This window comes from Nomia melanderi, chromosome 2 (genome assembly GCF_051020985.1).
Source record: "Nomia melanderi isolate GNS246 chromosome 2, iyNomMela1, whole genome shotgun sequence".
Classification (NCBI taxonomy): Eukaryota; Metazoa; Arthropoda; class Insecta; order Hymenoptera; family Halictidae; genus Nomia; species Nomia melanderi.
The window spans coordinates 26,624,823-26,642,440 of NC_135000.1; the positions used below are offsets into that span (position 1 = coordinate 26,624,823).

Consider the following 17,618-nt stretch of genomic DNA (forward strand, 5'->3'; position numbering starts at 1 on the left):
ATGTATCTTTTATTCTCGTTACAGATTCTCAATGGTAGTAACAGGGGAAACTTCTGGGATAGAAACATATTGTACAGAGCCAGGTACGAATCGGTAATGAAGTATCGCCGCGGTATCTCGAGTCTAAATCACCGGCGTTCCCGATAAATCGAGACGAAGGCGGGTCCAGCGAAACGAAACGACCGGTCTTGTTCAGTGGAAGTCGGTGGTACCGCGAGAGCGCGGAGCCGATAACGCCGAATTCCTCGCCGGGGGAGGAGGAAAGTTCTTTAAAACGAGCTGACCGATACCAGCGAGCGTGCGCGCTCGCGCTCGCGCGCGCGGCTCGTAATTAGCTACGGCCGGCTCGGCCACGGGGAAATTACGAGCCGGCTGGCTACGCGACGCGCGGCGTTGCCGGTTAACCGATTTTCCGCGATTCGCGTGAATCGGATTATTTCCGTGGCTCGATCGGGCCCGCGATAAGGATCCGAGGACGGCGGGCGCAACCGGAGGCCACGGAGATCGGCGATTTCCCGATCCCGGTATCAGGAGCGCGCCGCGCGAGGAAACGCTAACCGTTCCTAAACGTTTCTCGAACCGGCGCGAATTGCGGGCACCGCCGTTACCCCGGGGCGAGGAGTAAAATTAGATCGGCGCGAATCCTTTCGCGGGCCAGGTATAATCGGCGATCTCGCTGCCGGGAGTGGACGGACGGCCGCGCTTATCCGGACCGCGCTTTCGCATTCCGAGCGAAAATTACTCGTCCCGCCCCTGTTGCTCTGCGCTGCTTTTCGAGGGACGCCGGGAGGGAAATAAAAGAAACCGAGAAAAACGAGAAGGAAAAGAACGCGCGCGCGGCTAATTACGCAAGACCAGTATACCGTCCGCACGGCGGGCAGGGACGGGGGCGGGCGGGAGGGGTGCCGAGGCGGACGGAGAAATTCCGAGAAGCTGGAAGAACCGTAAAGATTTCAACGACCTTCTCCACCTACCTCGCGACACTGTCCTTCGTCCTTCGGGTTGGACGGAGGAAAGGGTGCGGAAGGAACGGCGACGAGGATGCGGACGCCGAGGACGACCAGGACGACGGGAGAAGAGGGAACGTCGGTCCTCCACGTCGGAGTAAATATCTTTTCGAAGAATATTCCGGGGTGGCGAGAGGAAGAGGAGGTGGAGGCAGAGGAGGAGGATGAGGAGGAGGAGGAGGAGGAGGGAGATGCGACCGGTGCGGCGGATGCGTTCGTGGCCGGTGGCCCGCGTCCGGTAGAAACGGTGAACGGTGCACCGGCTTAAGGCCCGTGGAATTATCCTCCTGTAAACACCTACCTAATTAAGATTGGAACATTTTAACGTCCTGCTCGGGGACCCCAATAAACCGCCTAACGTACAGCCAGTTTGTTAGGCGCTTATGGGATCGTTTAATTAATATTGGCGTCGGAGCAGCGCGGCCGGCTCGAACGACCGACCACCTCCGGCGCCTCGATGTCTTGCCCCCGTACACTCGCGACTTGCGCCGTCTAACGCGCACCACCGGTGTCCGCTTCCAGTTTCCTCTCCCCGCCGGCGAGGTTTCCTTTCCTACCGGCGTCGAACGTGTTTCCTTTATTCCCGTCGACGCGCCCGTTCCTCGCCGACCGCGCGGCATCCGTTTCGCCGGTCTCCCTCCGGGAGAAACCGAACGATCTTGAACTTCCAACGAGCCAAAAGGCAACGAGGAAATGTCTGGATCGTCGACGAGCCCGCGGAAACAGCGAAAAAGGATGACGCCGACGGTAAGGGGGGCAGGCGAGGAGGAAAAAGCCACGGGGACAGCGCGCGGCCCTTGACTCTCCCTCGGGCCCGGTGCGACGAGGGCGAGCAGGACGATTAATCACGGTCGCGTTTTGCGGTTTTGTCGCGCGTCACGACCCACGTGCGTTCCGCGGGCCCCATTGTTCCGTGTCTAATCGTTCCAGGAACGGTGCCGAACGATCGTCCTCCGTGGGAGAGTCTCGCTCGCGCGCCCTCCGCTCACTCCGGATGTCCGCGGACAACCCCCGGCTCGTTTCTCCTGCCGCTTTACGAGCTTCCGACCCAGCGCAGCGCGTTGCTTTTCACCGTGCGTGCTCGGACCGATTGAAAAATCATGCGGCTGTCGCCGGACCCGGTGTTCCCGTGAAACTCCGCAGCCTTTGGTGCGTTCGCATTGTGCGAGTCCAACCCTTTCAGCGCCGCGGACGTTTATGAGCGTTTTAGACGCCAGCGCGGACCACGGACGCATTCGTTGAATGATCCTTATTCTTTCCGTTTTACACGATCGAACAGAGTTAGAAGAATGCTCCGTCTTTGACAAGTACTGCTAACTTCCAGGACTTTAGCTGATATTCGATCGAAGAGTCAAAGTGTATCTCATCCGTTTTAACACGTCCCGCGCACCGCTCGAGAGGGAAGGGGAAAAGAAGGGGCGAATAAGCGCGCAAACTCGGTAATCGATAAATCGAGCATCGTTCCGTAGCCGCGATGTTTTCATTAAGCCGGTAATGACCTGTACGGAGCGTCTCCGCCGGGTGAAATTGAATTACCACCGAAAGATCTCGCCTCTGCTGCTCCCCCTGGAAACAGGAGAAGAGAGGCGGGCCGGGAACGACGAAAATGGCGGCCGGATTGTACGAACCCGGCCGATGTTCTGGTACGCGGTGCGCTCGGTAACGTCCGGGACCAATTTTGGAAGGGGGCCATTTTTCCCTCAAAGGGGAACGTCGACGGCAGCCGAAAATTACCCCGGTTGGACCACCCAGCCGGCTACGAGCAGACCAATCTCCTGGCCATGGGCTAATCGAGTCCGGACGGTCCGGTCCGGATCGCTGGTGGGGCTAATTGCAGCTCACCACCTTCGTACCCTCCAGAGGTCGACCTCTCTATTAAGAGACCTTTTACGCTGCCTCTTCTCGCGCGGCCCGCTCCTCTGCCGCGTCACGTATTAAATTGGAGGGTGTAGGCGAGATCCTAAACTTTTTACTTAACCCCTCCGAACGACTTTCCTCGGGCTCGCGAGGACCCTCGATCCTCGATTGCCCGCCGATCGGCCCGTCCACCCTTCCTCCGGCGGAACCGAAACGCGGCGCGATCTTCTGCCACCTTCCCGCGCGAGATTCGACTCCGTCTACTTGTACAGTAGAATTACTCCGTGTAAAACTTCTCGGTGATTCGGAACGATTCTTGGCTCTCTACAGCGATCGCTATAGTCTCAGAGAACTATCGAAACGTTTAATCGAGGGGATCGATGAGAAATAGGCCGTTGGAAAGTACCGCTTCGACTCTAAATGCAAGAACTGCAGTATTTTTGAAACGCTCAAGTTTTCTTAGACGTTTGTTCTCCTAAAGGGAGGTGGAACAATCAAGTCTCGAACAGGATGGGGTCCTTTCCGAGCGTCGGAAAAAAAAGCCGATTCCGAGCGAGTCGTGTCCGACCCGAATATTCGGCCGGTCGGACCACGCGCTAATTTTCACGTCTAATAAACGGTGCGCGCATCCACGGAGGGAAAAAGATTTCTCTGCGGGTTTATGGCTTCCGCTATCGTCGAAACGCGGCGGCGGCGGCGGCGGCCGCTGCGCGATACGAGTCGAGGCGAGGCGAGACGAGACGAGACGGCGCGACGCGACGCGCGCCTCCTTTCCGGCTTTATGACGATGCGAAATTCCTCTCCCCGGTCTCGCCGTAAAACTATTTTATAGGAGATGTAGACACCGGTTGTTTATTGCTCGCGCGACCTCTCCCGTGTACAAGGTCGAATTACAGCTAAAAGTCTGTGTTCTACAAGACGCGTTAATATACGAGACCTCCTAACTTCTCAACGTTCCGCCGACTTCCCCTCCATACTTTACCGTCCTGTTCGCCGGCGTCGCTCCGACCACGCGTCTACCGCGTTCGACGCGTCCCTCCGCCGTCGTGTTTCCTTGCGGGAACCGCGAGACTCTTACCTTGACGCTTTCGCGGTCCGCCGAGAAGACGAATCGCCGGCCTATCCGGCTGGAACAATCCGCCAGCCCTGACCGCTCTTCCTATGGATCAATGCTGCGAGCCTCCGAGACGGTGATGTATCGCCACGCGGAACGGGATCATTGCAATTGCATCGGGAGTAACGAACGAGAAGTCGGCCGAGGATACACGCTTTTATTCGCATTTTACGGTGCACAATGTATAAACGATTTGTTCGGTCTCAGTCTTATGTACAGAAACATGTACGCGGCGTACGCAAGCAACGGGAGTAACGGGGAACGGGTCGCGTTCAGGTACTCCTCGTTGCACGGGAGAAGACCCGTGGACGACGCAAGAGGTTACGTCGAGGGTTTGATCGGTCACGCGTAACCGTGTCCGCGAAATTAGTATCGAAAACGAGACGAGCAAAGCCGATCAACTGGATTCCTTCCAGAGGTCTCCTCCCACGCAACGAGGAGTAGGCGTTCCCCTGGAACTCGGGCGAAGGACGCAAGCAGGGAAGCTTAAAGAGAATCATTCCGCGCGCGAAACGAAAGAGAAACGCTTAAAAAACGAACAGCTGGAGATACCTGGAAAGCTTCGAGCAGCGGGGGACGAACGAACGGTCCTCCCGCTGGTAACGCGCGACTCGATCCGCGCGACGCGTATATTACAACAGTGCTTATCCTAGAGCGCGAGCCTGGAACACGCCCGGGCCCATCAGCGGCAGGTGTTGATCGTCTTCTTGACCAAGCAGCTCTTGCAGGTGACCTCGCAGCACCACCGGAACCTGCACTCGCAGTTGATCTTCTCCTTGACGATCCGGGTGTCGTATCCCCTGCCGCAGCAGAGCAGCTCGCAGCCGTCGACCCCCTGGCTGGTGGAGTTGCAGCGGCGACCCTGGGTGCCCAGGGAGCCCGTCTTCCTGTTCAGCTTGCAGAAGTCGGGCGAGTCCTCGCTGTAGATCAGATCGAACCGATCCGGCGGCTTGATGGTCGGCCCCTCGGTGATGAAGCTGTGCCCGTCGTTGCTCGGTATCACCTTCGCCGCGCCGTCGAACGACTCCTTCAGCCGGTTCCCGACGTCGCGGAACGGCGGCATCTTCCGCCAGCAGGTGCGAACCGTGCACGAGCCGGACAGCCCGTGACACTTGCACTCCGTCCTCATGAAGTCGCGCACCGCCTGAATCAAACAGTGAAATTCGTCGCGGAAACCGTGCCAGATCCGTGGAGCGACGCTCGCCGGTTCGACGAGCGGCACCGGGAGGGGTAACAAGGGTGCGGGTTGCATACCAGACGACCAGCGTCGTTGTTGTGCAGCTTGACCAGCGTCTTGATGTCGCTGCGCTTTCGGTATGGCGCGTCCATGAACTCCCGCGACTTTTTGAATCCGAACTTCACGTTGTCCCCGCAGCCGCCCCATTCCCAATCGCCCTCCGTTGGCAGGCTCTTCTCGAGGTCAGCGGTGGGGGCGAATTTCCCCAGGCGATTACCTGCACAAGGTTCAGAGACTCGCGAGATGGATCGAGCGTCCACGCGTTTCAGCCACCGATCGTCGGGACGCGAATCTCGGTCGTTCGAATCGTCAATATCTCCCGTGTCTCGCGTGACATTTTCCAAGCGTACACGCGACTCTATAGACCTCGTAGCAACTCCAACGATTGCTACTGTCGCCAGCAATCATACGAATCCCCAGCAACGGGAGCTAACAAAGAAGACTCACCTTTCGAAGTCATCTTGTCGCAGGAACACTCGACGAGGTGGCCCATGGTGCAAGCCCTGGTGACGGCGTAAGTAACGCCGGCCGCAGTGATGGCGTTCACGAAACCCGTCTCCCTCGTATCTGGAACGAAACGACGAATCCCGGTGAAAACCGCGCAATAGGTCAGCGTAGATCGCTTTCCGGCAAGGGAGAAACGTGTCCGCGGAGGAGAAACGCAGGACATTATCAAGGATCTCGAGATCACGAGCGCGCGTCCGAACGCGTCCGACGATTCGAGGCGGACTCGGTGATCGGGAGAGCGCGGCGAAGAGGAACGGGCAAGAGGGCGAGAGGGCCGCGACGTCGGGTTTCGGTGGCGTGTGTATTCGGTTTCACCTGTCACGTCTCCACTCCATCATTAGGCGGACAATGTGCCCCGGAGTTCCACCCCTTTTCAAAACGGCAGATTACCACCGCCTCCGTGCAGCGGCTCCCTGTGTCCCCTCCCTGTCTATCCGCGTCACCCATTGTCTCTCACCTGCCCGGGCATCCGGGTTTTGCAAATCCTCTCGGATCCTTTTTTTACTCCACTTCCGCGTGTCCAGGACCCTCCTCCCTCTCCCTTTCTCCAGATCCGCGCCGCGCCTCGAGAGGTTTCCTCTCTCCCTCCCCCGCCCCCGCGCCGCTGCCTCGCCCCCGGCAACCGATGTCCCCGTGGTTCCGATCGAAGCTCGCGTCGCTCGACTCGCGACAGATAGAATCTCGCGGGTCCGGATTAACTTATAATCGTAACGCGGAATGCGGGGCCAATTACCGGGTTTCGTTGCGCATGGAAACGGCGGAAGGGCGCGGTGTATCGCGAGCAGATCTGCTCGAGGGAGCGATCGAATCGGCCGGCTCCGCCGCTTCCGCGCGGCGGTATCGCGACGCGAGGCAATTATCCGTTTCGAATACGCTTCGGCGACGACCGGCCGGGAATACTAATGTCGCGGATCAAAGCCCGCGCGAGGGTGTCCCGGCCGACGTCGCGGGGAAAACGTTCGACGGGGGCAAGGAGGTTCTTGTCGACGGAAGAAACTCTTGGAAGAGAATTTGCACGAACGTCGTTCGATTTCCTGCAGTGTCGTTCAGTTGGATAAAATCTGAGTTGAAATTCTAGCGGCTAATGCTGTTCGCTCGTTTCCGATCGAGGCGCAAAAACCAATCGTCCGCGAGAGTTCCCGTGATCCGTCGCGTTCGTCACTCGAATCCGCGATGTCCGTACAGGTGTGTAGGGCCTTGGCGAAAACGGTTGATCCGTGGTAACGCTGAAACCGTGCAATCCCGTGCACTCCGCGAGCAGAGCGCGCGAAACGCGAGGGAAGCGAGTCGCGGGGCGGCGCGGTCTCGCGCGAGCCAGAGAATGGGTTATACGTACGCGTTAAGCCTGGTTCTTCGGTGGTTCCCATGGATTCCAGGCGGGTATCTGCTGCGCGGATCGACGCACGGCCGGACGGACGGACGTACGAACGGACAGACGGAACGAGAAGACGCGAGCGGAGAGAGAAGCAGCCTGCCACCGCCCGCGTATCTCCCGATGCATCGCCTCACCTTTCAGTGCGTATTTAAACGATACGATAGTTTTATACGAGCGATCTGATATCGAGGTTCGAGAGCGAAAGGCTCTGGCTGGCTGCTCCCGCTGGCTCCGAGTTTGCGTCCGCCGGCAGCGCCGCGTCCCTCTTGCCTTTTGCTCCGGCGTTCCCCCGATCGCGATCGCGTCTCCCCCCGGCGGTGGTTCGCGGCCGCAGCCCCGGATCCAGCGCGTTCTCGTCGATCCTTTAACGCGACGAAATCGTTCGATCTCCGGTGCGTCGGGCCCCCGTGGTATCCCGTGAATATGAAGAAAGACGATGGCGAAAGGAGATCGATCATTAGCGGCCAGCCCGTTTGTCTCCTCGGCCCGCAGGGAAAAGGGCGCAAAAAGACAACGCGGCGGATCGCGCGGTGCGTTGAAATTCGTCGATCGGCCGATCGACGCGAGGCGCGTTTATAAGCGGCAGTCGCCGGTATCGGGGCAGAAGTTGCGTTCGCGGCGGAGAAAAGGTAAAAGAGCGTGGCGTCGGGGTCGGGGAATGTTCGAGGCGGAGAGGAGCAGCAGGTAATATAAATCACTTCGAATCAATTAGACACGAGGGATCGCGAGCCGATGATCTTGCAGTGCCGGGCTGCCAGGTGCACGGACCGCGGCCATCGTCTCGGGTCGCCCCGACGGCTCAGCCAATTATCAGCATTCCGGGGCATTATCCTCGGAGCGAGAGTTACGCCGTGTTTAATTGCGAGCGTTCTTCTTCTTCCCCTTCTTCTCCCCTTTCTTCTCACCCCTCGGCCCGTCTCCTTCCCCCGCCGGTTCTTGCGTCGACTCTGATTTTCGCGTTTACTCGCGAACCGAGGCTGGCAACCCGCGCACCGCCGGGCGAACGGGCGTCGATCGCGCGCACCCGTCTCCGATATTCGTCGCGAAACGATCGGACGATCTCCGTCGGTCCGATCGTCGATCTAGCGCGGCAACGGCGGACGGGCTTCGCCGAAAGGCACTCTCGGCGAGGCGACCGGTCGACGCACGGCTTAACGGGACGAACGGCGCGCGACTCTCGCCTGCGGATCTCCTTAAACGGCGGACGTTTCAAACTTATGTGCGAAGGGAATCCGGCGGCCGTCTCTGGAAGCGACGCAGCCTCCGACGCACGACGGCAGCCCGAAGAAGGCGGAACGTCCGATTCCGCGGGAGCCAAGGTATCACGTCGAAATTGCGGAATCGCGGAGGATCCGCGCGGCAAGAGGATCCGGTTGATTTATGGAATTTTCGCGCGCAGGCCCGGCCTCGGGGACTCCGTCGTAAATCGCCCGGTGATTAATCGGTCCGCGGGATTATGTAAGCGTGTAATTTGCGACGACGCGGTGCGTCGTGCCGCCATTGTAGGAATTATGTCGCCGGTCCGGCCGATCGACGCGGCCAGATACCATCGATCGGTCTCGCCGAGTGATTTGTTTGGCCGGCTCGCGATTTATCGCGGTGGATGCGCCGATTCGTGCGCAATAGATCGCCGCTCGGCCGGCCGACCGGCCGAGCGGCCGGTGCGGTGGATCGATCGACTCGCGTTCGTAAATCGGCTCGGTCGTTTCGCGTCGACCCTTTTTGAAACGGATCGAATCGCGCTCTGGACCGGATGCCGTGTTGCCCGGCCGTTTCATCGACTCCGCTCTAATTGCGAATAGATCCGGTGGTCCGCAGGTTATTGGTAGGGGAACGAACGAACGCGCGCGCAGGGGGGGAGGGAGGGAGGACGAGAAGGAAGATCGCGTCGACCGAGGACAACGCCGGAGATAAATTGCGGGCCGCGGCTCGCGCGAACAAAGAGGGGAATATCGAGCGAGCGAGGGAGAGAGGCCGCGTGATACGCGTTTAGTTAACCCCCGTGTATAGCGGATAGTACGAGAGAAACCTCTCCAATAAATACAGCGAGAACGGACGCATGAATGCCGGCAAAAATCGCCCAATGACCAATTGCGGCAACGGCCACTCGCCTTTTCTCGAGATTCCGCGGGATTTTTGAGCGGCGCGGTATCACCGCTGGATTCTCTTCTCTCGCAGGAATTTCTCCGCGGTCCCTACCCTCTCTCGCACACACTCTCTCTCTCTCTCTCTCTCTCTCTCGCTCTCTCCGTTTCTCTACCTTCACCCTGCTCGGCGGCCCAGAAGGAGCCTGGACTCGAAGATACCGCGGTAATTACGGCGAGTCCTCTCTCTATCCGTTCCGTTCCTCTCCGTTCCTCTTTTCCCGGGCGACGTGGGCGCATCTGGGCCGAACGCCGCGCGATTCGAGCCGAGAATTCGCGGGGAAAACGCGTTTCGAGGAGGCCGGAGGCGCACGAGATACGAGGCGGAGCTGCTGGAACACACTGTGGGGGAGGCGAGGGGGAGAGAGATCGCAGACCGCTGGAACGGAGAACGCAAAAGATATGGAAGTTCTCGTTTTCTCTCCCTCCCGGTGTTCCTCTTCCTCCCGGCGTTCCCTTCGGCGACTCGTGAAATCGAGCGAGCATTCAAATGTCACCGGCGAACGGGCAGAGTCTAACAGAATAACAGATCTGTCCCGGCATTCCGCTCTCCTCTTTCTCTCGCTCTATCCCGCTCGCGCTCCCCATCCTTTCACCCTTTCTCCGATTCCTCCGATGGAAGTTAAAGCCACGGTAGCCGAGATACAATAAACGTACGGGACATTAAACTGTTTGCTATTGTCAATCCTTTGTGGGGGGATACCGGCTGCGCGCATCTCCGCGGTGCATCGGAGCACCGCCGGGTACAGTCGCCGGGGAAAGTATCCTTTCCACGGGTTCCAGGTTCCACGTGCAGGCTTCGCGATCGTGATCGTCCAGCGAATCGAATTACTGCGGCGAGCCCGACTCAACTAGCAATGGCTAACCTACGGCCGTGATTATCAGAGGAAAATCAGGTGGCGAACTGAACCCTGGAAAACTGAATTAACCCTTTGCAGACGAAGATTCTTTGAAATGAATGAAATCTTCAACAGATGAAGCTAAATTATACATTAATTGCTTAAATAATAGCAAAAACAGAAGCTACATGCTAATCTCTTGCTGTTCGAGCGATTAAATCATTCGCCTGCGACTTAGTCTTCCGAATCTGAACGTTTCATCTCGCCGAAATGTCGACATTCGTCAAAGGGTTAAAAGTCTCTTTCGCCATCTGTATATCTATAAACACACCATTAATCTTCTAATTCCAGATCACCTGTTAATCTAACTACATACTACTTGTAACACACGTAACATCTTAACTGAGCTAACGAACAAATTAACATCCATAAAACGTCTCCTCCCTCAAACTACGATAATCGCGTCTCGTCAAATTTCGCCAAGACAGCGCAACTCGACCGACAGTTTCACATTGTACTCTTTGACTTGCGCAATTCTGTTTCGTGAAAGCCTCGGCGCCGCAGGTAAGACGCACGGAAATAGTCCGGCACCGAACGCGTTAACGGTACGCGTTATCTGGCCACACGCCTAGCGCCGTCTCGAATCGGGGAACGCGCACACCGGCGCGTAACGCGACCGTGGACGCGCGGACAATGGAGAAGCGTTAGAAGACGTTGAAAAGGTGGAAAGGCACGGCTGCGAGGTACGGCCGAAAAGGCTACGGTCCCCGCCGACGGTGGACACCGGGGCCCAGTTTAGTCACGGGCAATTTCCTCCGGCGGCCGAGGTGACGCGACTCGGCCGCTCGTTCCTCGCTGGAAGCGAGAGAAATTCGGGTTTCCCTTTTCAAGCGGAAGACACGCTTCCCCCATAATCGGCGCTCATAGCTCGCGTATTGTCGTTTCCTGCGGCGAGGGTGTCGACGGAGCGGCCGCCGCCTCGCCGCTGGAGAGTGCCACGGATAAATCGTCAAAAATTGCCTCGGACCCACCGGCGAGGCACGTCCCCACTCCTCGGCCGCACCGTGTCAATTGAGTTTCGCGCGATTCCTCGAATCCCATGGAACAACGGGCCCGGACCGTTAGGAATACATTCCGACGGGAGGAAGCGAAACGCGAGGGGCCCGGGGACTTTGATTCTAGGTGCAGCGCCCGGCTCGAACAGCGTTAGACAGGGTTCGGTTTCTTATAGGGTGATTCCCAGTGAAACGAGTCGATTTAACCCTTTGCACTCGAGAGGTGACTCTCAGTCACCACTTGATTTGATTTGCAAAATTATAAAGTCTTATGTGTAATATTAAGCTTTGTATGATGCATCGATACATGGAATGTTGAAAGAAAATAACTTTCCCTCTTAATTCATATATGTTTTCTCATTAATTAGTTTCAAAGGTCGTCTGAAATATTGAATATTTCTAGTGAAAAACTTTCGAGTGCAAAGTGTTAAAATGTCAAATGGTCTACCTTAGACTCTTGTACAATAGTAATTACAAAAGTAATAGAAAGTATAGACATTTGACATTTTAGAGACGAATCAGATTTGACAGCGAGTTGATAGTTGAAACTGAGAATGAACAATTCTGTTCGTAAATTCCTTATAAATAGACACTCCGCTTGAACATCAGTAGAAGAAAGCGTCGAGGAGCTTAAAAACCTTTATTTTATAAGCGAGAAGCTAAGAAATGAAGAATATTCGATTAGCTCGAAATCCCAGAGCGTATTAACTGTTCTCATCTCCGTGTTCGCTTCCGCGCATGTATCCGCTTCCATCAGGCATCGATGGTGTCCGTGACATAATAGTTTCTTCAAGCACGTAGTTTAAACGGGGATCTGTCGATCCATCAACAGAAGCGGCGAAGCTCGAACGGACGAAAGCTCCCCGAGGCACGCGAAAAGAGGACAGCCGAGGTACGAGCGCGACGATCGACGTGTGTGGCGATTGCCACGGAGGTCCAGGTTGTCCGTGCGGAAAACGCGTCGGCGAATCGACGAATATCCGCAGGCGGAAGGCGAGGACGAGAAAGAGAAGAGAGGCGAGCCGAGCGGAGTCGAGTCGAGTCGAGTCGAGCCCGGTCCGCGCAGCTTTACGGAGCGCATTAGTTAGCACCGCGTTCGCGAGGCGACAAAACACTTAGCGCCGTGGCGCTAAATCGGTTTTAGCTCGCTCATTATCGTGTTGCCCCGGCCCGTCCCACGTCCTCGCCTCTCCTCGCGGTTCAGGCACCGCGGAACGCACCACCGTGAACAACGAACGCGGCCGTTCTCCACGGACGGGGACTCGAGGAGCCGCGCGGCTCGGGGAACGATCGGCTCGCGAGTCGTCCTCCGTTCCGGCGGAGAGCTAGTAGGGAAGAAGGTGGCTCTCGCGGCCGAAGGGAGCGCGATGCGTCGTAAGTTATCGAGTTTACTGGAAGATTCCAGCGACGCGGGATCGGGGATCCGATGAGATATTCAGGAGCGAGTTTTTACGAGCCGGCGACGCCGCTCGCCGCGCTCTTACCGCCAAATAATTAGCCTCCGATTTAGTGGCGATTCCATTTAGCTCGCCGCTCCCACCCTATTACCGATAAACGCGAGCCCGGTGTTTCGAAGCGGCCCGAGACGGTACGGGGACGCGGCATCCTCGGGACCACCTTGGTCGAAAGCGTGGTTTATTAAGCGTAAACCGTCCTCTTTATTCCGGGCAGAGCTACCGAGCGCTCTCCGGTTAGCCCGAGTTTCTGGGCAGTCGGTCGCGGACGGCGAGCGTTGATCGCTTGATCGCTTGATCGCTTAATCGCCATCGCGTCGGCCGTGGCGCGCGGCTTTTCGAGCTCGTTTTTGGAAGCGGCGAGGCAGGAGAGAGGCCCCGCGGCCGAGTCCGTCGCTCCTCCGGCTAACTGAAATAGAACGCAGGCAATTATCGCGGACGGAATCGTTGCGAAAACGCCGGACGGCGCGCACGGATCGAATCGCGCGAGACGGGGCTCGAGTTTATTAACGCGCCAAGGTGAGCATCCTCGTTAGAGTCGAGAAACGTCGGCGAAAAGAAAGTTTTTCGAGCCGATGCGAAACGTACGGCGCTGAGAACGGTCTCCGAGCGTGGCCACCGCGACGCCGCCGCCGCCGCCTGGGAGACGTGGTTTCACGAACGCCGGGAGGGAGCGGGGACGCGTTTTAGACGGATTCGATTGGGAACGCGATAAAGCTGTCCCTGGGAAAATTCGTTGAAACGGCGGAGGGCTCGATCGGAGCCGGTCGTTCACCCGGGGGCCTACAGAAATCTCGGCGGCCGGACGAAATTGTCCCTGGAAGCCCGCCTCCCGATCGAGAGAAGAAAGAGCAATTTGTTGATTCGTGGAGGCCGTTTTTGGGAGCCAGCCGTTCCTTCCGTGGCCGGGTAAGACTCGACGAAATCCCGGCCGAACGAGGAGAGAACCACTCTCTTAATTTGGCCGAGACAGGCACCGTATCGACCGTGGAGGATTCGAGAGGTCCGCCGAGGATCCTTGGCCGGGTCCGTGGCATCAGCGGCCGAACCGAGGAACCATGTGGCAGCACAATAAATTCCTTCCTCCTTTCGTTTCCCCCTTGGTAACTCTTTCCACGGGTTTTGACGCCCGTGTTCCTCTTATCGCGACACGCGGCACCCCTCAATTAAGAGGTGCTGCTCGTCCACGAATGTTCTACCAGTCCAACCTCGGATCTCCTCCGAACTCGGACCACACAGCGGGAGCTACCTGCGCGGCTAACCTATCGGCCGGATCGCGCCCATAAAAATTAAACGTCGCCAGATAAATAAACGTCAATCGAGAATTAAGATAGGCGCCGCCGGTAGCGTGCCTTCCTCCTCGCCTTTTCCCTCTGTGCTGCTCGCCCGTTAGGAATTTTTCCTCGATTCGATCCTACTCGCCTCGAAGGATCGGCCGACAGGACCCGACTCGATCCTCGACCGGCTCCCACGAATTTTTCTCTATCCCACGGACACGTCCCGCCGTTTACCCGTCAGTCTCTCGTTATCGCGACGTTTCGCGGGGGAGATTTTCACGTCGTATCGCGTGGATTTCTTTCAATTCGTCGGGAACTTTGTTCTCTTTGTTCCGTCTCGACGATGATGAACCTCGTTTACGAACACCGCGAGCCTCGTAATTAATTACCGAAACAAGTAGGTACCCCGAAAGGGCTGGCGCTCGTACCCCTCCGGTATTCGAATGGAATGCGTTCGGCGCAGCGACTAGAGGTCATGATTTTGAGCGTGCATTAAACGGACACGTGCACGCCGGACACGTGTATCGTGCGCCGCGGAACGAAAAATTCCTGTTCTCGTTACACGGCCGGGTAATTATGCGTCTCAATGTCGGTGTACACGTGTACTAATAGCAGCCTGCGCTCTAGTCGCCGTACGATACGCGAAAGAAACGAGATTGAGAAATTACGGCCAACTTTGTCGTTATTCTGAGTAACCTGAAAATAATCGTGCGGTGGTATCTCTGTTGCACAGGTTAGCCGGGATATCTATAATTTGTGCGAAAGATTATAGTGGTAATCTAGTCGACGCGCGGTCGGCTCGAGTGGAGCGAGCCAATGAGCCGCGCGAGGAAGGGGGGCGTGTTTGCAAATAGAGGAACTTGCATAAAGTTGCATAAAGCGCTGTTGCGTGGCCGGCCCATCTTATCAACGGCGCGCCGACGTACGCGCGGTAATTTATTGTGTCCTGATACCGGTCAGATTTCATTTAAGCGTCATCCTTGTCCTCCTCTTCGCGCAGAAGGTTACCGATGCTCAGAATTCTGTTACGATATCGAAATGGAAACTTTTGTGGAGTCTAGAAGGCGGTCGGGACGATAAAGAATGATTTGATAACAATGATTCCGTATTTTCTGTAGTTAGACTGTAAAAGGAATAAGAGAAGAGGAAGCAGATACAGCCGAAAACAATGCTGTCATTAGAAACTGTCATTGTTTCTCGATAACGCGTTAATATGTTGTATTCCTATGTAAAAGGCTATCAAAACTAAATAGAGAATAGGGTAATCAGCTGACAGTGATGATATGATTACAAAGCGACAAATCCGAAGTTGCTAATTTTCTTGGTCTATACTTTCCTCTAATCCATCTAGTTTCACGAAACACTCATTTCAATGAATATTTCACCTCACATTTTCATTTCATTAGAACTGCTGCTTCAGTGACTACCGTTATCCTCTCCCTTATAATCTCGTCAAGTTCGAAAAAACGATATTTATGTCATGCGAATCACAACAGCGCGGTTTCCGCTTCGCAGGGGACGCGGCGGAAGGTGGAAACGCGACCGCCGCGAGCATAAAGCGCGATTGTGCGAGTACGCGGGCGGCACTGTCGCCCGGGGTGGGCCAAAAACTCGTATATTCTTCTCGCAGCGGACTTCCCAGGGCGAGCTGTCTTCGCCCGGGGTCGCAGATAAATGACGACGTCCGGGATTGTCACCCGAAACGACCGGTTAACACATCGCCGCCCCTGTCATCGATCCACGCCGTCCAATAATGCACCCGGCAGCCAGGATTTATGTACCTGCCGTTCAACCTTTTTTCCGAGCGGAGCCGAGTGCCGACTACCGTTTCGGGGTACCGCGTCGATGATGCTTCCCTCTTCTGCTTTCCCGGGACCCGGTTGTCTCGAGATAGGTTCGTCGACCGACTAAAACCGGCACCGGCTAAAAGCATGCAACCAACCGACCGTATTGCTAATTACCCGCAACGGACGACCAACGAACGAACGAACGAACGAACGAACGAACGAACGAAAGAACGGACAGCGGAGACGCTGCACGCTGAACGGATACGTATAGGCGCATGCGTTCGCGATTACAAGAGAATCGCGTAGAAAATCAGTAGCAACGGAAGCTTGTTGATCGTTTACGACGCAGCCGCCGCGAGGAAGTTTACGATTCCCATACGAAGCATAATATAATCGGACTTTGTCGTCTTTACGGCGCGGTATCGTTTTTATGGGGTGAGGGGAGCTCGTAAGCGCCAGGTGGAACGCAAATTAGATCCCTGTCGGTCCGCCGTGTGGCAATTTCTGCGACGGGTACCCACCCGACGACGCCGGTTCTCCTCTGCCGGACGAGAAGCTTCTTTTCCCTCGTCTCGTCTCGTCTCGTCTCGTCTCGTCTCGTCTCGTCCCGTCTCGCTCCTGCCCTCCCCGTCCTCCGTGGTCCACGGGTGTGCGGTATCGGAATTCGATTCCGTGAATTCCATCGTGGTACGGAAAGATCGCGAATATCGTATCGCATCGGGAGAGAGAGAGAGAGTTAATTAATCCCGTCGCGATCCGTCCGGGACCATCGAGGAGACGGGCCGAGGCAGCTCGTGAAATAATACGACGTAGAGCCGTATCGCTGGAATCTCGGAGGGGGCGGACGCCGATCGTCAGGCATCGCCGACAGTGTCGGATATAATTCGATCATCGATCGTCCGCTGCGTGGAATCCACGCGCGTCCGTGTACCGACGCGACGCGACGGTGCGCGCGGTTCGCCCGGCGAGATATTCGGCTCGGGCCGCATCGGGCCCGCGCACGATCACGATCACGATCGACAGGATCGATGGTAATCTCGCGATCGTCGGGCAACGGGAGGAGTTGAAAGGGAGAAGAAGCTGAAGAGCGAAACGGGACGGGCGGGGGGGGGCGAAGATCGAGAGGAGATCGGGAGGAGATCGAAGGAGGGAAGGACAGAGGGAAGACGGAGCGGAACGGCACGGAATGGAACGGTCCTCGAGGACAGGTCCTGTCCGCCAATGAAGCCTTTAATTAAGGGAACATATTGCCACTAATATCCGACGGACAGTGTCAATCTGTCAAGCTACCAAAAGGCACCGATCTGATAGCGGAACCTAGAGAGCAGTTCGGCCTATTGGACACGCTGTCTTCGATTTAGTTGTCGTGCTCGATCACCCGGAATTAATACATCGGACGGGTAACTAAGCGAGCCACGCGGACAGGTTCGTTCTCCTTCTTTCCCGTCTCGTCCGGAGCGCGCGCGCTAACCCGCAGCCGCGTGAGAATCTTTCCTCCGTACACGAGCCGGAGGCTGCTGCCGCCGCCGCTGCTCTCCAACGTGGGCCCCGCTCCGGATCAATTTCTTCCATTTACCGCCGCAAAATTCTGACCGGCCGAGAGAGCCTTTCGACGATTTCAATTCCGGGGAAATCGTTCTTCGAGATTGCGCGCGTATTCCTCTTTCTTTCCGTTTCTTTTTTTTCCTTTGCCCTCCCCGTCTCTCTCTCTCTCTCTCTCTCTCTCTCTCCCTCTCTCTCTCCCTCCCTCTCTGTCACTTTCCGTCACTCTCTCTCCGACCGAGCATAACCGTTTACGCTCTCGAGTTCCCCGAAGCGGGAGAGGGCATTTCGCTAAACGAACGCTCGCAGTAAAGTCTGCCGCGTTAATTAAACATCTCTTACGAAACGGAACGCCCTCTGCACTGGAATCGCCGGGAAAAAAGTACCGAGAAGCGAAACCGTTTGCACCGCCTACGGATTTCG

The 17,618-nt window shown here is 56.7% G+C and overlaps 1 protein-coding gene across 2 annotated transcripts in view; it reads right to left on the bottom strand.

Moving 5' to 3' along the window:
• Positions 1-4,126: 4,126 nt before the first annotated feature.
• Positions 4,127-17,618, bottom strand: part of LOC116433949 (protein Wnt-6) — a 64,397-nt gene continuing 50,905 nt past the window's right edge. For both annotated transcript variants that reach the window (XM_076364322.1, XM_076364323.1), the window contains 3 exons: positions 5,663-5,782; positions 5,233-5,432; positions 4,127-5,122 (listed from right to left, as the gene is read on the bottom strand). In XM_076364322.1, coding sequence (XP_076220437.1) covers positions 4,661-5,122; positions 5,233-5,432; positions 5,663-5,782 — 782 coding nt within the window. In that variant the 3' untranslated portion in view covers positions 4,127-4,660. The remainder of the gene's footprint in view (positions 5,123-5,232; positions 5,433-5,662; positions 5,783-17,618) is intronic.